This window comes from Eucyclogobius newberryi, unplaced genomic scaffold (genome assembly GCF_026437365.1).
Source record: "Eucyclogobius newberryi isolate DKJ021-1_F unplaced genomic scaffold, fEucNew1.0.hap1 SCAF_5, whole genome shotgun sequence".
Classification (NCBI taxonomy): Eukaryota; Metazoa; Chordata; class Actinopteri; order Gobiiformes; family Gobiidae; genus Eucyclogobius; species Eucyclogobius newberryi.
The window spans coordinates 33774608-33800379 of record NW_027316167.1 but is presented as its reverse complement, the minus strand read 5'-3'; the positions used below and the strand labels follow the sequence as shown (position 1 = coordinate 33800379).

At 42.6% G+C, this 25772-nt stretch overlaps 1 protein-coding gene across 1 annotated transcript in view; it reads right to left on the bottom strand.

Moving 5' to 3' along the window:
• Nucleotides 1–22985, bottom strand: part of hsd11b2 (hydroxysteroid (11-beta) dehydrogenase 2) — a 47177-nt gene extending 24192 nt beyond the window's left edge. The window contains exon 1 of the mRNA XM_072465264.1: nucleotides 22518–22985. Coding sequence (XP_072321365.1) covers nucleotides 22518–22797 — 280 coding nt within the window. The 5' untranslated portion in view covers nucleotides 22798–22985. The remainder of the gene's footprint in view (nucleotides 1–22517) is intronic.
• Between the last annotated feature and the right edge of the window lie 2787 nt (nucleotides 22986–25772).

Sequence of the window (25772 nt, the reverse complement as noted above, 5' to 3'; positions counted from 1 at the left end):
TTTGAGTCGACTTTTATAGCCTTGTCCCACTCAATACTTTACCCTTGTTAGTCAGATAAAAGAAAGATCATTATCTTTATTATTATTATGAGATTAATCTGATATATTGAGGTCAGGAATATTCAAACACTTTAGTTTACAGTTTTTGCAGGGTCAAACTCACTATCAGGATGGTTTATGTTTCCTGAAGATCACAGTGCTGTTATGATCAGAAAGCATGAGCGCCACAATCATAAACTTCAAAGGGACGAGTCATGAACCCAAACATATGACTTATGTTCAACTTCATACGCACTGGGCGAAGAATAATACAACTACAGTTAAAAGCAGAATGGAAACTAGCCCATATCTACAACACGGCATGTTTATATAATATATTACATATATCTGTATATGTTCTACAACATGCACTGTCCCCACCAAATACACAAATAATAATGTGTACAACATACTGTATAACAAAGTCTAATCTTCTGCCTTTCACAAATTCACTGACTTTTTATGCACCCACGGTTATTAGATAAAAATAATGCTGGATGTGCTTTGATGATGCAAGATTACATTATTCATGGTTTTGAAGCCATAAATTAGATTTAGTTGATAATAGCAGTTTAATAAACATGATTTGACACGAGTGGGGGCGGCAGTAGCTCAGTGGTAGAGTGCTTGTCTTCAGATCCACTGGCCCGCAGGTTGGTGGTGCGATTGCAGCTGCCACATTTGAATACTGCCGTTGTGTCCTTGGGCAAGACACTTAACCCAACTTGCCCCCCAGTGTCTGCGAACATTTGGGGTGTGAATGTGTGAGTGAATGGGTGACTGGTTCCTTGATGTAAAGCGCTTTGAGTACCTTGACGGTAGAAAAGGGCCCCTCCAACTCGCTCACACAAGGCCCAAAAACACGTGAGAACTGGTCAGAATTGGAATCGAACCTTTACATTTGTGGGACAAATCTCTAACCTCTGAGCTACTACATGCAGGTAAATTCTCGATTCAATTTTGGACATTTCCATCTGTCCTTTTGCTTAAACTGTAACATAAAACACAAGCGCAGTGTGTTCTCTGGGCTGCGTCTCACCCGCTCCTGCTGCGTCGCAGACAAGGCCAAAGACTTTTGTGCTTCTGATCCCAGTTTTGTGATCGGAGAAAATAAATCTAACCTACGTCGCTGTGGCCTGCAAATGCGTTCAGATGGACTCTTCAGACTGACCCTGCTGATGAAATACTGGGACTTCAGCCATTCATTCAGCGGCAGAGTGTAAGAAAAATAATATATCCACTGAGAAAATTCAAATATTCGTCACTCAGTTTTGAAAGGACCATGGCAACACATTGGAAACGGACTAAAAATGGAACGTAGATGCACAAAGTACAGCCTTAAAGCTGGGGGTACCTATTTTTATGCGCTCGGGTGTTCAGCCCCAGTTTCACTTTATCATCTGCAAAAAAGCTCATTTAAAACTGTGCATGCGCCTAAAATGAATGCACGCGATATTAACCATGTGCAAAAGGGTTTCTGATGTTTACTGTTTTTGAAAATTGGAAAAATTGAACTAGTTGACTTTAAATGCTAGCAGAGGTCCAATGCTATTGCTTAATAAGACACCATTGACCGATTAATCTACTAAAGGACTACAACAATATCAGATGGAGGAAGTATTTTTAGTTAAAGGCGCTGGACGTGATTTTAATTCATTTCTAATTCTTGCCGAGAAGCGGAAAGTGCGCCGATAGCATGCTAGTGTTTGTTAGCATTACGGAAAACACACGTACGAGAAGTGCTTATAAACTCGCGGTTAATATTTCGGATGCTGGGAATGCATTAGGCGAGTGAGCGACACATGTGGAGCTGTAAAGAGTTCTGTTTTCCACGTTTGGATACAATAAAAACTAAAATTTACAGTTAGGTGCATTTGGCTTATCCTTCATTCTGCTGAGGCAATCTGACAAAAGCAGGAAGCAGACACAAGGCCGAACTCGGGGAACACTTCACCAGATCTGAGCCAGGATCTTGAGCTTCAGAAGCTATTTAGAGCTGTTTTAAGTTGCTTCGGAAACAATATAAACTTGGCAATGATACACATCACCGCTGAAGAATCTTACCTCCCAGTTAAAATTCACCAGGCTCGGCTCTTCTCAAAAGGAACACTTGCATCTATTATTACAGGGTGACGTGAGGTCGGAGATGCAGATGGGGCAGAGCGAGGCGAGCTGGTTCAGAACGTTTACACCGGCCAAAGCGGAGTCCAGTAATAGTGACTGTAATGCTGTTAAATGCTATTTCAGTTGGACGCAGGTTTGTGCAGCTGTGCGGAGTGTCCTGGGAAAAAAACAGCTCCTTATTTCAACTCAGAAGAATCCGATGACATCTGCATTTTGATTTAGATTCAGCACATTTCAATTCTTGTTGAGCAGTTGTATTTAAAGTTTAAATGAGATATATTATGCAATATAGACTATAATTGTTTCTCCTTCTGCTCACACTTATTAATGTATTATTACACGTATTATTACACGTATTTAGAGTGATCCGTGCATTTGAGGTATCTTAGTCTCAAGACACCGCTCTTTGCTTCTTTATTCAAGGGCTGCGACGAACAACTATTTCTTCTAGATTGAGAATAGTGTTACAATTATTTACATTATAAGTGAAAAAAAATACACAACTACAATTATTTTTTAAGGTTGACTAGTCATGATTACCGTATTTTTCGGACTATAAGTCGCACCAGCCAAAAAATGCATAATAGAGAAGAAAAAAACATATAAGTTGCACTGGAGTATGAAATGTGGTTGCAAGTGTGAAAATAACAAATAATATCACATATATGTCGCTCCAGAGTATAAGAATCAGAAGAATCATTCAAGCCTTTTTCAATCCACGTGACTCAAAGTGACAGAGAAATGACTTTTGGAGAGTTCAAGGCAAAATTGAGGAGTTATGAATGCACAGAAAAGAGCACCAACTCTGAAGATAATGTGATGAAAGCAAATAACTGGGCAAAAGGAAAAAGTAGCTCAGACGTGACATGTTTCAACTGTAGAAAGAAAGGACATATGGCTCGTGAATGCAGAAATGAACGAAAAGAACAATATGAGAAGCAGTGGTGCAGTTACTGTAAAAGCCCCACACATAAAGACAGTAACTGTAGACGACAAAAGAAAACCAACGCTAAACAAGCAGCTGACGCAGAAAACCACACTTTTGTATTTAAAGCAAGTAATTGTGATGTGTTGAAACAAAAGGGCCTCATGGTGGACACAGGGGCTACGTCACACATTGTGACAGACATCCAAAGTTTCAAAACCTTTGATGAGACCTTCACACCTGAGAGACACTTCATGGAGCTGGCTGACGGGACGAGGACAAGTGGAGTTGCCCTGAATCATGGAGTAGCAGAGATCTACCTGCAAGACGACGAGGGACGCAGAGTAAAGGCTACGCTGGACGGAGCACTTTACATCCCTACGTCCCCACGTGCCCACAGGACATCTTCTCAGTCCAGGCAGCAACCGCCAAAGGAGCTGCAATCACCTTTAAGAAGGGAGGTAACCAGCTAATCCATAAAAACGGTACAAAGTTTGACACAAAAGAATATGGACGGTTGTACTATCTAAATACTGTTAACAATGAGAATGCTGTTAATGATGAATGTCACAAATGTCATGATATAGAAACTTGGCACAAGATCCTTGGACATTGTAACTATGAAGATTTGACAAAATTAGAAAATGTCACTGAGGGAATGAAAATCAAGAGTAAAGCTAACAATTCTAGACCAGAATGTGAAGTTTGTGTAAAAGGGAAGTTTATTCAAACTCGAAACAGAGAGCCTGACACACGAGCAGAGGCCGTGTTAGAGCTAGTCCACACCGACCTGGCAGGACCAATAGAGCCAGAAGCTAAAGAGGGTTTTAAGTACACGCTGGCATTTACAGACGACTATTCTGGGGCAACATTTGTCTATTTCCTAAAGGCAAAAAGTGACACTGTTGAGGCGACTGAAAAATTCATTCCAGATATCACACCTTATGGGAAAGTTAAACGTATGAGGTCAGATAATGGAACAGAATTCACTTCTAGACAGTTCCAGTCTTTACTCCGTAAGAATGCAATAAGACATGAGACCTCAGCGCCGTATTCACCAAAACGGGACGGCCGAGCGAAATTGGAGAACGCTTTTTGAGATGGTTCGGTGCATGTTACTTGAAAGTAATTTACCAAAAAACCTATGGACTTATGCTGTTATGACAGCCGCAGTGATTCGCAATAGGTGTTATAGCAAGCGTACAGGACAGACCCCTTATTACATGCTGACAGGGAAGATGCCAGACATGTCCAAAATGCAAATATTTGGATCAGTTTGTTACAGTTATCGACAAGACAAAAATAAACTAGACTCACGATGTAATGAAGGAGTTTTTGTGGGTTATGACAAAAACAGTCCGTCATATCTAGTGTATTACCCAGACACTGGACGAGTTCTGAAACACAGGTTGGTTAAGTTCCTCACTAAGAGTGTAGTTGAGCGCCATACCCAGACAAATAAAGATGAAGACGATGATTATGATCTACCAGTGGGATTGTTTCAGCGTCCCACTGCAAGAGACGAGACAAACGACGAGAGTCAAAGTGAGGCACAGGAGCCTAATATTGAAAGTTACGAGAACTGTACAAATGACTGTGAACCTCCAAAACAAGAACAGGAAGAACAAAGTGGGAGTAAAGAGCCACGTTACCCTAAAAGAAACCGGAAAAGTCCAATGTTTCTGAAATACTATGTTTGCAAAGAAGATGACCAAACCTTAATAAACATTGATTACTGTTACAGGGTGATGTATGGTGTGCCACAGACTTTTGAAGAAGCTGTACACTCCCCAAAGGCAAAGTTATGGACTAATGCCATGAAAGATGAAATGAAATCTCTGAAAGAAAACAACACATACACGTTGACCACACTGCCAGAAGGTAAAAAGGCAGTGGGGGGACGTTGAGTATTTACAGTAAAAGACAATGCAGATCATACTGAGACTTTTAAAGCCAGGTACGTTGCTAAAGGCTACAGTCAAGTACAAGGAATTGACTACAAGGAGACGTTTTCTCCAACTGCGGACATGACATCAGTACGCTGTCTGATGCAAATGGCAGTACAGAACAATTTAAAACTTCACCAAATGGACGTAAAAACTGCTTATTTGCATGCGCCAATTGATTGTGAGGTGTACATGGAGCAACCAGAAGGATTTGAAGTAAAGTCAGACACGGGTGAAAAGTTAGTTTGCAAACTTAACAAATCTTTATATGGTTTGAAACAATCTGGAAGAAACTGGAACAACATGTTGCACGATCATCTATGTGAAAGAGGTTTTGTATCCTATAGATCATTGTGTTTACGACAGTCAAACAGAAAATGAGAGAGTTATTTTGATAATTTGGGTTGATGATGTTATTATTGCTACTGACAATGAATGTTCACTCAAAAATGTAAAGCAAATGTTAAGTGAAAAATTTAAGATGAAAGATCTTGGTGAGCTTAAACATTTCTTAGGAATCGACTGTACTCAAGGCACAGAGATAAAACTAAACCAGAGAAGGTATATCTCAAAAATACTCGAAAGGTTTAATATGTCAGACTGTAAGCCACGTTCTACTCCTTGTGAACAAAAACACAACTTTGATGCTGATGGTGAGCCAGTAGATGCAGCAAAGTATTGCGAACTAGTGGGCAGCTTGATATATTTAATGACTTGTACACGACCAGATTTAAGCTGGATTGTAAGCAAACTTTCTCAATATTTATCAGATCCAAAAGATCATCACTGGATAACCGCAAAACATGTGCTAAGATATCTAAAAGGTACATTGAACAAAGAGCTGTGTTATAAAAAGACAGAGGACAATCTGCACCTTATAGCATTTAGTGATGCAGATTGGGCAGCAGATTCTACTGACAGAAGAAGTACTACTGGTTACTGTTTTGCCCTGACTAAAAGTGGGCCTGTTATATGTTGGAAAACTAGGAAGCAGGCAACAGTAGCTTTGTCAACATGTGAGGCGGAGTACATGGCCATGGCAGCCACCACTCAGGAGAGTTTATATCTTACACAACTACTGACAGGAATGGACAGTGAATGTGAATACTCACCGGTTCTTTTGTATGGCGATAATCAGGGTGCAATAGCATTATCGAAAAATCCCATAAATCGTCAGAGGTGTAAGCATATTGACATAAAATACCACTTCATTAGGTCTGCACTCAATGACGGGAAAATCTGTATAGAGTATTGTGCTACAGCAGACATGGTTGCAGATATTTTTACAAAATCTGTTGTCAAGCTAAAAATTGAGAGGTTTACAAATTTTCTTTTTGGAATGTAAATGTAAACTGTAATAGTTTAAAGGTGCATTTTTCGTTTGTATATATGTAAAATGTACAGTGTTAAGAGCAATTGGGGGTGTTGCCCTGAATGTATGATATCCGCAGTGTATATAAATGTGTGCTCTTACACTGAAACTGTCTTGCACAGGAAGTTCCGTTCATTAAAGTGAGTTCTGATTCAGTCAGAGACGCTAAACGAAGACTCCTGTTTTTCCTCCACGAAAAGTGCGTGTTGTCCCGGTGTTCCCGTCCCTACAATGATCCGACCAACAGTTGTACTTTTCTACCATGAACCTCAGCGATCCATAGTCAGCTGTCCCGTGTGTTTTATTGAGTCAAAAATGTCCAAAATATAAAATATAAAATAATGATGATCCACGGGTGTCAAAGAGCATACTAAAGCAGACAAAAGCGTACTATTTCCTTTTTCATGTAAGGTTAACGAGTGCACTTTTTGGTCCCACGTGTGTAATCTTGTCCACAGTGCCATACACAAAACCCAAGATCTTTGCTGTAAGAACATACTGTACCCGAGAAGGATTGTCAGAGCATTGGCTTTTAGTCAGCGCAACTTAGGTTCACCGTGTTCAAAGAAGAACTCAATAACCCACTGCATTTCCAGAGAGCGCCGCAGTGATTAGTTCAGACCAAGAGAGGATTGGTGTAATCATGAACAATGTTACACAAGCGCCATCATCTGCTGTGAGTGGGATGAAGACTGTTTGGATCTCGCGCTACACAGGACCACCAGGAGTCTCTATCCAGGGTTAGGGATTTGTGTCCCAGGTCGGAACAGACGCACAGGGTTGTAACAAGAAAGGACAGTTTAACGAGAACGTGGACGGGAAAAGGAGAAAAAAAGGCGAACCAGCAACATTTTAACTGCATTAAGTCTTTGTAAGTCCCTGTGATGGTTCAATATGTATTTTTGAGGAGTCTGAAGTGTCCGTCTTTGCCCCCTGCTTCTTCATGGCCAAAAAACCAGCCTTGCAACATTTGCCATTATCGACCCGAAGACAACTCAACTGAGAAACCCTGGCTTTGTGGCTCAAATGTTTTTGTATGTGATTATACTGACTTATTTCAAGAAAAAAAGGGAAAAAAGGAAAAATAAACGAAGACAAGCGCTTTTAAGTCTGTTCCCTGTCAGTGTATTTTCCCAGGGGACCTGCAGGGGGAGCTTAATCACTAAAGTTACTTAATTTGCTTTAATTGCTTTGTATAGGGTCTATGAACAAGTGATCAGATTCTATGGATTTAAATAAATAAATGAATAAATAAATATATATATATATATATATATATATATATATATATATATATATATATATATATATATATATTATTATTATTATTATATAAATTCAAGAAAGATCAGCATCTCACCCATGTAATTCTCTCTGCAGCTAGGAAGTCAGGTCCTGGCGTGGCAAATTAAAAAAAAAAAAGTATTCCAAAACATGAGATGCAAAAGCTGAGGTAGTCCTGAGCATGTTTAAAGGCCAATTACAATACAGATAAAGCAAAATAAATGAATAATAAAATAAATAATAATAATAATAATATAATAATAATAATAATTGAATATTGTCTAATGGCTGTTGATGTATATCTGTACCATTTCTTTACCCATTATGTTTACATAGATATCTGTATAATGCACATATTTTTTTTATTTTTTGTCTCTATTGAAGCTCTAGGCGCAGCTGATATAGACAAACCTGTGATTCATGATTTCAAGACACTAACGTTGTGTTCAGGCCTTTTCTTAGATAATGGACCACAGAAGGACACACATTATATAGTATATAATGTACCTACTATATGACCACTTTGTCACTCAACTTTCTCCTTGAAGCCTTGGAGTTTTGTTGATGTGATTCAAACCTCAGCAGACTTGGCTGGAGGACTTCAGCCTTCTTATGTTAAAAGCTCTTTGTGTAATGCTCACACATAAGAAGGTTATTACTGTATGTACTGTACATCTAACCTGTGTTTAGAAGTCAGAGCTACTTAACTGTAAGATGTTAATGGAGATTAAATGTGTGTTTTGAATTACAAGATAATCTTATTATGAAATTGACTGAGTTGCTGTTCAACCAGCACATCATACATCATAACATGTGCGCAGTGTTAAGCCGGGCGTTTATTGAGGGGAGGAGCCATTGGTCATGCACAACCGGACCAGAAAGTGCAATCAGTCTGGTCTGGAAATCAAAAATACTCTTAGAATATTCTTCTTATCATATATTTAAACTGCTAATTTAAGTTTTATCTTGCTTCTGATGTTGTGATGGCGCATTTCATAATTATCATGTGGCCTACTGTTTTCTCTTGCCAAGGTAATCTTAGTCTAAAAACGTCTAAATCAGACATGTTTGTCACTCATCACTGTGAAAATGACTTGTCGATGGGGCTCACAGATGTTGTACTTATTGAATCACAGTGAAAATGTCCGATCTCGTCTGAGCTCAAAAGAGAAACTTGGGCTCTTACTGTGCGATTTTATGGTCAAATTTCACACGACAATTTCAAAATTGGGTAGAACTTTGGCTCCTCCGTGCGTCTGTGTCGTGTGTTGTGCGTCTGTGTCGTGTAGTGTGTTGTGCGTCTGTGTCGTGTAGTGTGTTGTGCATCTGTGTCGTGTAGTGTGTTGTGTGTCTGTGTCATGTGTTGTGCGTCTGTGTCGTGTAGTGTGTTGTGCGTCTGTGTCGTGTAGTGTGTTGTGCATCTGTGTCGTGTAGTGTGTTGTGTGTCTGTGTCATGTGTTGTGCGTCTGTGTCGTGTAGTGTGTTGTGCGTCTGTGTCGTGTAGTGTGTTGTGCATCTGTGTCGTGTAGTGTGTTGTGTGTCTGTGTCATGTGTTGTGCGTCTGTGTCGTGTAGTGTGTTGTGCGTCTGTGTCGTGTAGTGTGTTGTGTGTCTGTGTCATGTGTTGTGCGTCTGTGTCGTGTAGTGTGTTGTGCGTCTGTGTCGTGTAGTGTGTTGTGTGTCTGTGTCATGTGTTGTGCGTCTGTGTCGTGTAGTGTGTTGTGCGTCTTTGTCGTGTGTTGTGCGTCTGTGTCGTGTGTTGTGCGTCTGTGTCGTGTGTTGTGCGTCTGTGTCGTGTAGTGTGTTGTGCGTCTGTGTCGTGTGTTGTGCGTCTGTGTCGTGTAGTGTGTTGTGCGTCTGTGTCGTGTGTTGTGCGTCTGTGTTGTGCGTCTGTGTCGTGTGTTGTGCGTCTGTGTCGTGTGTTGTGCGTCTGTGTCGTGTGTTGTACATCTGTGTCGTGTAGTGTGTTGTGCATCTGTGTCATGTAGTGTGTTTTGCATCTGTGTCGTGTAGTGTGTTGTGCGTCTGTGTCATGTAGTGTGTTGTGCGTCTGTGTCATGTAGTGTGTTGTGCATCTGTGTCGTGTAGTGTGTTGTGCGTCTGTGTCATGTAGTGTGTTGTGCTTCTGTGTCGTGTAGTGTGTTGTGCGTCTGTGTCGTGTAGTGTGTTGTGCATCTGTGTCGTGTAGTGTGTTTTGCATCTGTGTCGTGTAGTGTGTTGTGCGTCTGTGTCATGTAGTGTGTTGTGCGTCTGTGTCATGTAGTGTGTTGTGCATCTGTGTCGTGTAGTGTGTTGTGCGTCTGTGTCATGTAGTGTGTTGTGCTTCTGTGTCGTGTAGTGTGTTGTGCGTCTGTGTCGTGTAGTGTGTTGTGCGTCTGTGTCGTGTAGTGTGTTGTGCGTCTGTGTCGTGTGTTGTGCATCTGTGTCGTGTGTTGTGCGTCTGTGTCGCGTAGTGTGTTGTGCGTCTGTGTCGTGTAGTGTGTTGTGCGTCTGTGTCGTGTAGTGTGTTGTGCATCTGTGTCGTGTGTTGTGCGTCTGTGTCATGTAGTGTGTTGTGCGTCTGTGTCGTGTAGTGTGTTGTGCGTCTGTGTCGTGTGTTGTGCGTCTGTGTCGTGTAGTGTGTTGTGCGTCTGTGTCGTGTAGTGTGTTGTGCGTCTGTGTCGTGTGTTGTGCGTCTGTGTCGTGTAGTGTGTTGTGCGTCTGTGTCGTGTAGTGTGTTGTGTGTCTGTGTCGTGTGTTGTGCGTCCGTGTCGTGTGTTGTGCGTCTGTGTCGTGTAGTGTGTTGTGCGTCTGTGTCGTGTAGTGTGTTGTGTGTCTGTGTCGTGTGTTGTGCGTCTGTGTCGTGTGTTGTGCGTCTGTGTCGTGTGTTGTGCGTCTGTGTCGTGTGTTGTGCGTCTGTGTCGTGTGTTGTGCGTCTGTGTCGTGTGTTGTACATCTGTGTCGTGTAGTGTGTTGTGCATCTGTGTCATGTAGTGTGTTGTGCGTCTGTGTCATGTAGTGTGTTGTGCGTCTGTGCCGTGTGTTGTGCGTCTGTGTCGTGTGTTGTGCGTCTGTGTCGTGTGTTGTGTGTCTGTGTCGTGTGTTGTGCGTCTGTGTCGTGTAGTGTGTTGTGCGTCTGTGTCGTGTGTTGTGCGTCTGTGTCGTGTAGTGTGTTGTGTGTCTGTGTCGTGTGTCTGTGTTGTGTAGTGTGTTGTGCGTCTGTGTCGTGTGTTGTGCGTCTGTGTCGTGTAGTGTGTTGTGCGTCTGTCGTGTAGTGTGTTGTGCGTCTGTGTCGTGTGTTGTGCGTCTGTGTCGTGTGTTGTGCGTCTGTGTCGTGTAGTGTGTTGTGGAGCTGTGTTGTGTGTTGTGCGTCCGTGTCGTGTAGTGTGTTGTGCATCTGTGTCGTGTAGTGTGTTTTGCATCTGTGTCGTGTAGTGTGTTGTGCGTCTGTGTCATGTAGTGTGTTGTGCGTCTGTGTCATGTAGTGTGTTGTGTGTCTGTGTCATGTAGTGTGTTGTGCATCTGTGTCGTGTAGTGTGTTGTGCGTCTGTGTCATGTAGTGTGTTGTGCTTCTGTGTCGTGTAGTGTGTTGTGCGTCTGTGTCGTGTAGTGTGTTGTGCGTCTGTGTCGTGTAGTGTGTTGTGCGTCTGTGTCGTGTAGTGTGTTGTGCGTCTGTGTCGTGTAGTGTGTTGTGCATCTGTGTCATGTAGTGTGTTGTGCGTCTGTGTCGTGTAGTGTGTTGTGCATCTGTGTCGTGTAGTGTGTTGTGCGTCTGTGTCGTGTAGTGTGTTGTGCATCTGTGTCATGTAGTGTGTTGTGCGTCTGTGTCGTGTAGTGTGTTGTGCTTCTGTGTCGTGTAGTGTGTTGTGCATCTGTGTCATGTAGTGTGTTGTGCGTCTGTGTCGTGTAGTGTGTTGTGTGTCTGTGTCGTGTGTCTGTGTTGTGTAGTGTGTTGTGCGTCTGTGTCGTGTAGTGTGTTGTGCATCTGTCGTGTAGTGTGTTGTGCGTCTGTGTCGTGTGTTGTGCGTCTGTGTCGTGTGTTGTGCGTCTGTGTCGTGTAGTGTGTTGTGGAGCTGTGTTGTGTGTTGTGCGTCCGTGTCGTGTAGTGTGTTGTGCATCTGTGTCGTGTAGTGTGTTTTGCATCTGTGTCATGTAGTGTGTTGTGCGTCTGTGTCATGTAGTGTGTTGTGCGTCTGTGTCATGTAGTGTGTTGTGCATCTGTGTCGTGTAGTGTGTTGTGCGTCTGTGTCATGTAGTGTGTTGTGCTTCTGTGTCGTGTAGTGTGTTGTGCGTCTGTGTCGTGTAGTGTGTTGTGCGTCTGTGTCGTGTAGTGTGTTGTGCGTCTGTGTCGTGTAGTGTGTTGTGCGTCTGTGTCGTGTAGTGTGTTGTGCATCTGTGTCATGTAGTGTGTTGTGCGTCTGTGTCGTGTAGTGTGTTGTGCATCTGTGTCGTGTAGTGTGTTGTGCGTCTGTGTCGTGTAGTGTGTTGTGCATCTGTGTCATGTAGTGTGTTGTGCGTCTGTGTCGTGTAGTGTGTTGTGCGTCTGTGTCATGTAGTGTGTTGTGCTTCTGTGTCGTGTAGTGTGTTGTGCGTCTGTGTCGTGTAGTGTGTTGTGCGTCTGTGTCGTGTAGTGTGTTGTGCGTCTGTGTCGTGTAGTGTGTTGTGCGTCTGTGTCGTGTAGTGTGTTGTGCATCTGTGTCATGTAGTGTGTTGTGCGTCTGTGTCGTGTAGTGTGTTGTGCATCTGTGTCGTGTAGTGTGTTGTGCGTCTGTGTCGTGTAGTGTGTTGTGCATCTGTGTCATGTAGTGTGTTGTGCGTCTGTGTCGTGTAGTGTGTTGTGCTTCTGTGTCGTGTAGTGTGTTGTGCATCTGTGTCATGTAGTGTGTTGTGCGTCTGTGTCGTGTAGTGTGTTGTGTGTCTGTGTCATGTGTTGTGCGTCTGTGTCGTGTAGTGTGTTGTGCGTCTTTGTCGTGTGTTGTGCGTCTGTGTCGTGTGTTGTGCGTCTGTGTCGTGTGTTGTGCGTCTGTGTCGTGTAGTGTGTTGTGCGTCTGTGTCGTGTGTTGTGCGTCTGTGTCGTGTAGTGTGTTGTGCGTCTGTGTCGTGTGTTGTGCGTCTGTGTTGTGCGTCTGTGTCGTGTGTTGTGCGTCTGTGTCGTGTGTTGTGCGTCTGTGTCGTGTGTTGTACATCTGTGTCGTGTAGTGTGTTGTGCATCTGTGTCATGTAGTGTGTTGTGCGTCTGTGTCGTGTAGTGTGTTGTGCATCTGTGTCGTGTAGTGTGTTGTGCGTCTGTGTCGTGTAGTGTGTTGTGCATCTGTGTCATGTAGTGTGTTTTGCATCTGTGTCGTGTAGTGTGTTGTGCGTCTGTGTCATGTAGTGTGTTGTGCGTCTGTGTCATGTAGTGTGTTGTGCATCTGTGTCGTGTAGTGTGTTGTGCGTCTGTCATGTAGTGTGTTGTGCTTCTGTGTCGTGTAGTGTGTTGTGCGTCTGTGTCGTGTAGTGTGTTGTGCATCTGTGTCGTGTAGTGTGTTTTGCATCTGTGTCGTGTAGTGTGTTGTGCGTCTGTGTCATGTAGTGTGTTGTGCGTCTGTGTCATGTAGTGTGTTGTGCATCTGTGTCGTGTAGTGTGTTGTGCGTCTGTGTCATGTAGTGTGTTGTGCTTCTGTGTCGTGTAGTGTGTTGTGCGTCTGTGTCGTGTAGTGTGTTGTGCGTCTGTGTCGTGTAGTGTGTTGTGCGTCTGTGTCGTGTGTTGTGCATCTGTGTCGTGTGTTGTGCGTCTGTGTCGCGTAGTGTGTTGTGCGTCTGTGTCGTGTAGTGTGTTGTGCGTCTGTGTCGTGTAGTGTGTTGTGCATCTGTGTCGTGTGTTGTGCGTCTGTGTCGTGTAGTGTGTTGTGCGTCTGTGTCGTGTAGTGTGTTGTGCATCTGTGTCGTGTGTTGTGCGTCTGTGTCATGTAGTGTGTTGTGCGTCTGTGTCGTGTAGTGTGTTGTGCGTCTGTGTCGTGTGTTGTGCGTCTGTGTCGTGTAGTGTGTTGTGCGTCTGTGTCGTGTAGTGTGTTGTGTGTCTGTGTCGTGTGTTGTGCGTCCGTGTCGTGTGTTGTGCGTCTGTGTCGTGTAGTGTGTTGTGCGTCTGTGTCGTGTAGTGTGTTGTGTGTCTGTGTCGTGTGTTGTGCGTCTGTGTCGTGTGTTGTGCGTCTGTGTCGTGTGTTGTGCGTCTGTGTCGTGTGTTGTGCGTCTGTGTCGTGTGTTGTGCGTCTGTGTCGTGTGTTGTACATCTGTGTCGTGTAGTGTGTTGTGCATCTGTGTCATGTAGTGTGTTGTGCGTCTGTGTCATGTAGTGTGTTGTGCGTCTGTGCCGTGTGTTGTGCGTCTGTGTCGTGTGTTGTGCGTCTGTGTCGTGTGTTGTGTGTCTGTGTCGTGTGTTGTGCGTCTGTGTCGTGTAGTGTGTTGTGCGTCTGTGTCGTGTGTTGTGCGTCTGTGTCGTGTAGTGTGTTGTGTGTCTGTGTCGTGTGTCTGTGTTGTGTAGTGTGTTGTGCGTCTGTGTCGTGTGTTGTGCGTCTGTGTCGTGTAGTGTGTTGTGCGTCTGTCGTGTAGTGTGTTGTGCGTCTGTGTCGTGTGTTGTGCGTCTGTGTCGTGTGTTGTGCGTCTGTGTCGTGTAGTGTGTTGTGGAGCTGTGTTGTGTGTTGTGCGTCCGTGTCGTGTAGTGTGTTGTGCATCTGTGTCGTGTAGTGTGTTTTGCATCTGTGTCGTGTAGTGTGTTGTGCGTCTGTGTCATGTAGTGTGTTGTGCGTCTGTGTCATGTAGTGTGTTGTGTGTCTGTGTCATGTAGTGTGTTGTGCATCTGTGTCGTGTAGTGTGTTGTGCGTCTGTGTCATGTAGTGTGTTGTGCTTCTGTGTCGTGTAGTGTGTTGTGCGTCTGTGTCGTGTAGTGTGTTGTGCGTCTGTGTCGTGTAGTGTGTTGTGCGTCTGTGTCGTGTAGTGTGTTGTGCATCTGTGTCGTGTAGTGTGTTGTGCGTCTGTGTCGTGTAGTGTGTTGTGCATCTGTGTCGTGTAGTGTGTTGTGCGTCTGTGTCGTGTAGTGTGTTGTGCATCTGTGTCATGTAGTGTGTTGTGCGTCTGTGTCGTGTAGTGTGTTGTGCTTCTGTGTCGTGTAGTGTGTTGTGCATCTGTGTCATGTAGTGTGTTGTGCGTCTGTGTCGTGTAGTGTGTTGTGTGTCTGTGTCGTGTGTCTGTGTTGTGTAGTGTGTTGTGCGTCTGTGTCGTGTAGTGTGTTGTGCATCTGTCGTGTAGTGTGTTGTGCGTCTGTGTCGTGTGTTGTGCGTCTGTGTCGTGTGTTGTGCGTCTGTGTCGTGTAGTGTGTTGTGGAGCTGTGTTGTGTGTTGTGCGTCCGTGTCGTGTAGTGTGTTGTGCATCTGTGTCGTGTAGTGTGTTTTGCATCTGTGTCGTGTAGTGTGTTGTGCGTCTGTGTCATGTAGTGTGTTGTGCGTCTGTGTCATGTAGTGTGTTGTGCGTCTGTGTCATGTAGTGTGTTGTGCATCTGTGTCGTGTAGTGTGTTGTGCGTCTGTGTCATGTAGTGTGTTGTGCTTCTGTGTCGTGTAGTGTGTTGTGCGTCTGTGTCGTGTAGTGTGTTGTGCGTCTGTGTCGTGTAGTGTGTTGTGCGTCTGTGTCGTGTAGTGTGTTGTGCGTCAGTGTCGTGTAGTGTGTTGTGCATCTGTGTCATGTAGTGTGTTGTGCGTCTGTGTCGTGTAGTGTGTTGTGCATCTGTGTCGTGTAGTGTGTTGTGCGTCTGTGTCGTGTAGTGTGTTGTGCATCTGTGTCATGTAGTGTGTTGTGCGTCTGTGTCGTGTAGTGTGTTGTGCGTCTGTGTCATGTAGTGTGTTGTGCTTCTGTGTCGTGTAGTGTGTTGTGCGTCTGTGTCGTGTAGTGTGTTGTGCGTCTGTGTCGTGTAGTGTGTTGTGCGTCTGTGTCGTGTAGTGTGTTGTGCGTCTGTGTCGTGTAGTGTGTTGTGCATCTGTGTCATGTAGTGTGTTGTGCGTCTGTGTCGTGTAGTGTGTTGTGCATCTGTGTCGTGTAGTGTGTTGTGCGTCTGTGTCGTGTAGTGTGTTGTGCATCTGTGTCATGTAGTGTGTTGTGCGTCTGTGTCGTGTAGTGTGTTGTGCTTCTGTGTCGTGTAGTGTGTTGTGCATCTGTGTCATGTAGTGTGTTGTGCGTCTGTGTCGTGTAGTGTGTTGTGTGTCTGTGTCGTGTGTCTGTGTTGTGTAGTGTGTTGTGCGTCTGTGTCGTGTAGTGTGTTGTGCGTCTGTCGTGTAGTGTGTTGTGCGTCTGTGTCGTGTGTTGTGCGTCTGTGTCGTGTGTTGTGCGTCTGTGTCGTGTAGTGTGTTGTGGAGCTGTGTTGTGTGTTGTGCGTCCGTGTCGTGTAGTGTGTTGTGCATCTGTGTCGTGTAGTGTGTTTTGCATCTGTGTCGTGTAGTGTGTTGTGCGTCTGTGTCATGTAGTGTGTTGTGCGTCTGTGTCATGTAGTGTGTTGTGCGTCTGTGTCATGTAGTGTGTTGTGCATCTGTGTCGTGTAGTGTGTTGTGCGTCTGTGTCATGTAGTGTGTTGTGCTTCTGTGTCGTGTAGTGTGTTGTGCGTCTGTGTCGTGTAGTGTGTTGTGCGTCTGTGTCGTGTAGTGTGTTGTGCGTCTGTGTCGTGTAGTGTGTTGTGCGTCTGTGTCGTGTAGTGTGTTGTGCATCTGTGTCATGTAGTGTGTTGTGCGTCTGTGTCGTGTAGTGTGTTGTGCATCTGTGTCGTGTAGTGTGTTGTGCGTCTGTGTCGTGTAGTGTGTTGTGCATCTGTGTCATGTAGTGTGTTGTGCGTCTGTGTCGTGTAGTGTGTTGTGCTTCTGTGTCGTGTAGTGTGTTGTGCATCTCTGTCATGTAGTGTGTTGTGCGTCTGTGTCGTGTAGTGTGTTGTGCATCTGTGTCATGTAGTGTGTTGTGCGTCTGTGTCGTGTAGTGTGTTGTGCTTCTGTGTCGTGTAGTGTGTTGTGCATCTGTGTCATGTAGTGTGTTGTGCGTCTGTGTCGTGTAGTGTGTTGTGCATCTGTGTCATGTAGTGTGTTGTGCGTCTGTGTCGTGTAGTGTGTTGTGCTTCTGTGTCGTGTAGTGTGTTGTGCGTCTGTGTCGTGTAGTGTGTTGTGCTTCTGTGTCGTGTAGTGTGTTGTGCATCTGTGTCGACCATAAATCTGTTAAATTCAGGTTCACTACACGAGCTTTGTGGTAAAAATACTACAGAGGAATCAAACAAACGCACGATTACTTTCAGTCATATTTGAATCTGTTCTGCCGTGTTTGAAAATAGCAGCTAACGTAAGCACTCCCGGTGGGCCACGTGATAAAGGTCAAGTTTATCGTGTTGCACCTGGGGGATTTGAGACGCGTTGCCATGGGAGCAAACGACCCGCTGCTCGGCCAATCCACGGCTTAAGCCTCTGCTCCGTTACTGTGACCTCCTGCGGTGTTAGTTTAGCATTAGCCCGGCTGAGACCCTGCCCTAGTTTGAGTCAAGTCAGCGTTTGACATGATGTGGACTCAAGCTTTGTCGACTTTGGGACAAGCAGAATGTGTGAAACATACATAAAATTTGTATAATTTTAAAATCCCTCATAGGGCTGATTTTCTTTAGAACACCTGCCTAAAATGACCTTTATTAAAACTAAAGCTGTTCCTAAACCCTTTGGAATACAAACTAATGCTCAAACACTTTGTGAAGCAGAGACGCTTTAATTGTAGCCTCTGTTGCCTGATTTACTCTTATTTTAAGTGTTAACAAGCTCTGCAAAGAGGAATATCAGATTTAAAAGTTTGTTTTTGGCAAATATGAGGTGGAGCAAAGCTGTTGAAGATGTGGATAGACAGTAGACTGAGATTATTTCAAAGCTGACGCCAATGTCACTTAAAATCAGATATAGGATTATGAAATTAAGTTTAAAAAAATTAAAACATTAAAATGTGCTGAATTTTTCCAAAAAAGGAATAATGAAGAAAAATGATGAGTGAAATATTACTCGCAGTATCAGACAATTTCCTCTTGAAAACAGGTTTGATTCAAATTGAGTATGTCTCACCACAACTGTAGAAATGTTAATGTGACAAACTCTTATGAAACAATTAGATTTTATGTGAAACACGTGAGTGAGATTCCTTTTGGAGCACGTGCAATAATGTGACTCATCAAATTGCCTCTTGATATACAGCCACTCAAAGGGCACATGTGAGTGCAGTTCATATAAAAGTACTTTGTTGTACAATGTAGAAAACTGGTGGATACGTCCTGGATCCAAAGACACTTGAAAATGCTTGTAAACATACACGAGAAATATGATTAAGAAGTATTACATTTTACGCCAATTTTCAGTTGGTCTAGTTTACCAAAAAAAAAGGGGGAAAAAGATATCCACAATTCCCTTTGTACATTTATTGTATGCCATTAAAATGAAGGAATACATTTAAACCTTAGTACATAGATTTTTCAGATTTATATATCCAAAATATGTGCAATTCTGTCAAATCTGACACATAAAATGCCTTTTCTGGTGGAAGGGTCGCCATGGTTTGCCTGAATATTCCTCAGTATGGCATTGAACTTACAGGTCAGAAGTGACAGGTCATTTATAAAACTTTACTTCTTCCAAAACAAAACACAAACTTCCACAAACTGTCTCAGAATTGCTTATGTCTTCCTAATCTCTGAAAACACCTCTGTGCAATGTCCAGCGTATTTGGACCGGACAGTTCATATCCATCTCAAGGTGTCTTTTGTGTAACATTTTTATACTTACTTTATAAATGAGACCTTTAAAAAACAGTCTATGTCTATTCTTAAAGTGCTCCCTACAGGTTGTAAGAGTCATTGAACTAAAATGCAGTTACAATAAAAATATTAATTATTATCACAGAATAGCACATTTTTTAGGTTTATAATTTCACTTCCTGTTTGTACTTGATGACATCACACTAGGAAATTACCCAGCAACCACTGGGCAAAAACTCATCGAATGTCACTTTTTAAAAAATGTGTTGAATACAAATATATGAAAGCACCTTTATTTTGTTGAATTAACGTAAAGAGAGTCGCGCAAGATGTTTCTTTGTGTAAATTCTGCATAAACTTTGACTGGGATGAGTTTCCTAGTGTGATGTAATTTCCTGTCATTTTCTACAGATTTTTAAGCGTTTTCTCCACAAATACCTACTCGATTGATGTAAAGCTATGATTTATATGTACAAGAAGTCATGTCATATGCACTTTAAGTCAAAAACAGCTCAAAATCTCACATCGTCATTTGCCGTTAGTACAGACTCCATCCAGTGCAGTCCACGGTTGACGCTGCGCTGCATCTGCTGCCTCACTTAATTGTGCAGCCGACATTAGCTTCCCCTGGATCAAACGCGTCGCTGCAGGGAGCGCGGACCACACCTCTGCTCAAAGTCTACGGGAGGTCGGCCGTAAAACAAGCAGAGGAGATCGCTTTACAATCCCACCGACACAAACTGATATGGGGCTCGCAGAGGGACGGCAGTATTTCATTCATACTTTCAAGAGCAAGACGGAATCGCTTTACCAGACGAGGGATTAAAGCACTCTGGATCTGAGACAGAAGGCGACAACAAAGCCCATCAGATTAATTAGCCACATTAAATTAAAGATGGATTAAAGCGACTGGCCTTTTAGATCAGATTAAACTGTCTGGATTTAAATAGCTGTATCAAAAGCATCTGTGCATGTTTCCAGCAGCTGGGACATCAGCATTAATCTGAGTTCATCCCATTAACCAGAGCGCATCAGTTTAAGGAGCAACTGGAGCCAGGACAAAACAAGTGTCACTGTCTGACCCACATTGGACCAACACTCCACCACAGCAGGAGAAACATCGCCCTCTTCAGCCTCTCCATCTTCAGATATAAAGTTTAAACCACATTTCAGAATAGACTCCATGCCGACTGATAGGTTTCCTGCCAAACTGTGGAATATTATAGCCAATGGAAATAAATGTATTCATTTTTTTTTTGCCTAAAACGTTACGTGCTAAGGTTTTAGGTCAATGTATTTATTTATTAAAAATAACCAATTAAAAATATACTTTTTGAGTTGAAAGTCCTACGTCACAAATAGTATTTCACACATATTTTGAGAACTATTAGATATTGTTTTTTGTATATTTACTCTATACAGTATTTTTATTTGCTCACAAGAATTGAACAGTCACTGTGATTGGGCTACAAATTAACCCCTCAAACTAAATGAAAAGCACTCAGTACGGTTCAAAAAAAGCATGTAGAAAGTAGAGATACTTGGTCTCAAATGTACTTAAAGGGGACACATTATGCAAACTTCATAAGCTTTAAATCTTGTTACATCATGTTGTTACATACATGTTATATACATGTTACATCCTCATCATTAGTGTACACAATGTTGTATTTTCATTGATTGTTTCAGTTAATCCTGTATTGTTCTGCAACTGAGGCTCAAAGGCTCAGAAAATTCCGATTTACCCCTGTCCCCGCCCACATCCCTGTACTTAGTTTGGATTATTTGAAAAAATGTGTCACATGTAGGTTCTATAATGATATGTAGCCACTTAAAAAAACAACAACACACAAACACATAAATATCAATCAGCTTATCTCACTATGAAGAGGCGGAGCTAATCAATTCTTCAGTTTTCAACAGGAAGTCAAACGTCTTTGCTGTTTTAGCTCCATATTCTGGTTTACAATTAAACTAATTGAAAATAATGATCTACCTATGTTATAGTACAATACTCTGAAATACTTTGAACGCCTTGTATGTCTCCTTTAAGTGAAGTGCACTGATACTCTCCACCACGGCTGACAGATGCCACGTAGTCCTGCTTTTCCCTTTGGTTCAATAGTTTACCGTGTACAATTTAAACAGTTCAATATTGTCCTGTTGGAGTAGATTGATTTCAGGGCGGCTCTGATAACATTAAGCGGTACAAACTTGTGAATACGGCGCCTGAAGTGGAGCATAACCTCCAAACCCAGAGCCTCGTCTCCTGCCGGGCTCGTCTGGACTATCAGGTTTCCCAGAGACTGCAGAGGCTCTGTGTGGTGTTGGGAACAGTACGTCTTGGCCTCTGCGGCATCTTAAAAGTCACACTGAAGATTACCATTACTTATTTTCTCATAATTGTTGCTCAGGCCTCCTAAAACCTACTTTACTGAGAATTAGCCGAAGCAGATTATGGTGCTTATCTGAAAGAATTTGGCGAGAAAATGTACTGACTTACTTATATGTGATGGAGATGTGATTGAGGTAAAGTATTGTGCATGACGATTACAAGCCACAGAGAAATGCGTCCAAAAACAACAAACGGCACAAAGAAGGGATTCGGCAAGGAAAAGTGCAAGTTTTCAGCCATTTTCATCTATTCTAATTATATTTTTAATGCTTAAAAGTTGCAATATGAAGATGAAATTGTGATTCCATTGACACAATTAGAAAGATGTAGGACGTAGGATATATATTAGCAAATGTCATCAAAATGAATGGTGTTCTGTCTATGTTTTTTGGTGGGGGTTTGCCACCTACTGGAGAGGCATTTGCTTTGCCCTGAATGTTCCACAGTTTGGTGCTGAACTCATCCAGCTTGCATTTAGTCAATTACACGCAAGTAAAATAGCAAAAACATGCATTCTTCCTGCGAGCCGGGTCACCCCTCCACAGATCTGACCCATAACTCGGCTCGGAACGTCACCTACTTGTCTCAGTGGAAGTAGAAACGTCTAAGTGCAACATTCCAGACAATAGAAAATAAATTCCAGCACGAAGCAGACAGTCGCATAGTGCACCTTTAAGATGAAAACTGAAAGTAAATAACTAAAATAAAATGAAATATGTTAAAAGAGTTTAAAAAAAAAAAAAAAACATTACAATTTGAATACATTAAAAATAATGAATGAATAAAGCAAAACTAAACTCGTGTTCATATGGCTTTTTGCCAACTTTATGCAAGCAGTTATTTCTCAAGAATAATTAATCTGTCAGTTCAGCGTTTCAAAAAGGAACTCCCACATGTATGATTTATTTTTGTAACACAAGAACATTTCAGCTTTACTATAACCTGAATGTCAGATTGTCTTGGTGCTTATCAGAAGAATAAAAGAGCTCATTAAGATATTGTAGCCACATTACTTAACAATACATGCATTGAAATCCAGTGTTTTATCATTTTAAGTTCAACCTGCGATAAAGTCACATTTATAGTGACTTAACTGCATGGGGCGACATTCCTTTAAAATAGTGCAAAGGGCAGAAGACAAGTCAACCTTTTCATCAACTTTTGGACCACTCCAGAAACAAGACATTGCAAGGAGTAATTACAATGTTATACTTTCTTACTATGATGTTTAATACATTGTATATGGGAAGATATATATGGGTGCATGATGGTGCTCCCTTTTTTCCTTACACTATAACATTGAGCTGTAGATAACTTCTGTGACTCATCATAGTTACTAATGTGTCTCATTCTTTATGCCAGCTGATTGAATAGTTGAACAATTTATGAACAAACTTCTTCACGTCTCCCAGTCAAACACCCAAGGCACAAGATCCAATGAGAAAAAATGATAATAAACCAGGTCTAAACTAGGTCTGAACCGAGACAAAATTTCCATCCTAATCCTAAAATACCATGAAACTCACAGGTAGAAAAATCTGCAAAAATTGTTTCACATTTCAAACTCTTTTTAGTTTCAAAATACACTGCCCAATTTCAAACAAATAAAGATATACCGTTTAAAACATATCTCTAACATGCACTGCGCACACCTGACCCCCGCTTACCTGTGATGAAGACCGCCTTCCCGCTGGCCGTCAGCAGTTGCACCGGCTCCGCCCTGACCACGTTGCGACGCACCCACCAGACGAGTCCGACCGCCGCCAGGAGCAGCGCGGCGGGCAGACAAAACGCCCACAACCGCTCCACCAAAACAGTCGCACCCAACCACGCCATGAAGGTGGACGCCGCGCTCAGCTGTGAGGCCAAAATCTTCTTCACGGCGCCCCCTAGGAAGACGGTGAGGACGCACAGGTAGATGAAGAATGGTAAAGTGTAGTCCTCCATGTTTGTTTTTTTGTGTGTGAGTGTGTGTGTGGCTTGTCCCGGGCGCAGCTGGCACTTTTGAGGTGAGTTTGTGGTGTTGTGGTTGTTTGGGTGAGAGCCGGTGTGCGCTCAGCTCCTCAGTGGCTTGTCTGTGCAGAGTGCAGCGCCTATATAGAGGCGGGGAGCAGGAGTGGGAGGGACCGCTCAGGCAGCAGCATCTAATCTCCAGCCAAACGGATACAAAGTTTAAGAGGCGCAAGTCACACGGTCCGCCCTGGCTGCACAACTCATAAATAATCATTAGTGGATTACTGTGTGCGGACAAGATGTTTCTACCTCCTCCCTCTGCCTCTCTCCCTCTCTACCTCCTCCCTCTCTCCCTCCCTCTTTCTCTCTGCTGGGGAACATTCTTCAAAGCAACTTATCAGAGTTTGTGAAGAACTAAACCCATTCTCTTTCTCTGCGGGACACAGTGGGCATAGTTCATGATTAAGTGAATGTATAATTTACAGGGTTTATACAGTTTTGAATGTGCTAAGGAAATATGTTGGTTTCAAATCAAGTACTTATTTATTAAAACTTGAAAAAGGCTCATAAAATATAAATGTGTTAGTGAATGTTTCTAGAATGGCTTAATACAGGATTTAGTATGTTTCTTAATTTGCAACTGTATTTATCTTTTTTATTTTTACCCCCATTTGAATTTAATTAATCATCAATGAGTTTGCAATATAATATTATATAATAAGCCTCTTTGTCTGCGACAAGTTGGCCACTGTCCAGGATGTACCCCGCCTAAGGCCCGAAGTCACTGGGATAGGCTCCAGTCACCCGCGACCCCAAAAGGGAACAAGCGGTAGAAAATGGATGGATGGAAGCCTCTTTGTATAGAACCTTTTACAAACTTAGCACATTTACTCTCTACTACAAGTTTAAGTTAACCAGTTAGTTTACTTTGTCTTTCTTAAATTGTTTCTTAATTTGGAAACGTATTTATAGGCACAATTTTCTTATTTTCTTTTTCTATATTAAAAAAACAAAACAAAACTTGATTGTGATTTTATTTGGCTGAAACTGATACTCAGAATCTACAAGTTGAATGAATTTGCAATACAATCAGACAACAATCCACTGTATTTACATAGCACTCTGAAGCAACAAATGAAACACTGAAAACTCCTGCATATTTAAACAAAAGGGAGGTGAAGTAGCCTGGGCAGTTACTGGTTCACAAAAGGAGCTGCAATCATGACTGAACCAGTGTTTCCAGAGGGGATGTATTCAAAATACAGAGAACTTGTACTTTTAAGCAGCATAAATTCACTATGAATTGATGAGTTCTACATTTCTAAACCTGCTAAACCTAAATTCCTGCTGAATTCCTGAGTGAAAAAGGTGAAACGACTGAGAGGACGATTAAATTCAGATTTTAAGGGCATTGTAGACATGCATTTTGTTACTCTGCAAAATCAACTTTTAACACCGGTTTTAAGTGAAATAGAAGAAAAAACAACCTTGTGAGTGCAGGTAATTTGTCAATGCGCGATCGTATGTTAAAAGCAGGAAAGTTCAAGAGCGTCGCTGCATCTGGAGATAAGCAGAAGAGATGTGACGCAGCTGATAAAAAGTGCCCTTCAAACTGAACGCAGGAGTAACACACGACAAATTAAAGCTAGGCCAGGATATTTATGTAAGAGATCCCCCCCAAAAACAAGAACATGATGATTACAGGCTCTATGGACCATCCAAAAACTTTGAAATATTGAAATATATTTTGATGTGTCTCGTAAATGCCCCTTCGTCTCTGTTGATTGTCCGCCTCACTTCCTGATTTCAATAGCCTCTCGTATCCATCATTTGTACTTGTGTTCCTCTGTTCATTTCATTTTTGGAAATCCATAACGTGGTTTTCTCCTTTGCAGTGGTCAGCTCACAAGCAAGACAATGCCACAACATTGGAATTTGAGAGAATGTTTATTGATAATAATGTTAATGGGTTGATGATGGGTTGATGATGGATCGATGAGAGTTGGCTGGGTAAAGACTCAGTATGGGGGGTTCATCTCGGGTAATCAGCCAAGCCGATTTAGAACCACCAAAGATGATTTAAAATGAGCAAAGATTATCGAATAGCCTGGCTGAAAATGGAAATGTTAACTGAGTGGCACAAGAGAAGAAACACTGAATAGTTAAGGACTCTCTGAAGAGTAGCTGGATAGAATCTAAAAGCCGTCTGCCCATTACTGGAGAAGAAGATTAATACCGGTGCAGTTGAATAGAGTTTTGAAAGAGTTTAAACGATGAATTTGTAAGATACGGAGAACAGGTAAGTGCAGTGATATAGTTCAAAGTCAAATAGGTGGCAATAAAGACAATGCGTTCATGTGTAGCCGATGGAAGTGCATGGGTATGACTAAGGTAGGAGAGTGACGGGGATGAGGTTCGGACGAACAAACGTTAAAACAGTGGATTACGTGGTGGAGTCGCTTTGCCCCGTAGTAGAGAGAAAGGCTGAGGAGAGCGGAATACTTGCATGGAAATAGGAGTTGACAAACTGCAGATAGTAATGAAGTCACCATGAGCGATGAATGAGGGAACTTAATGGAGAGCTGAATGAGATTGAGAATGAATGGGTTGAAAGATAGATGAGAGGGTAGTCTGATTTAAGATGGACCTGTTAGAGTAGACAGACGTGAGCTGCCTTCCCTTGAAAGCCTTGAAACGAGTGACGGAATCATGTCAGTAAGGAGTTCGATGGTCGCATGAAAGTAATTTAAATGCTGGAGTCTGCTACTTCTGTGCGTTAACTTGATAGGTGCACTAAAGTTACTTATCATAAGGACGAGAAGCTAATTCTTGGTCTGAAATCAAGAAAGGCTTGCCCTGTAGGATGACGTGAATGCCTGGTAGAGAAGAGTCAGCACTTGATGTCTCTAGTGCATATAGCAGCTGAAATGAGTAGGAAGGGGCAGGAGTGCAGTGGTCTTTGACGCGTC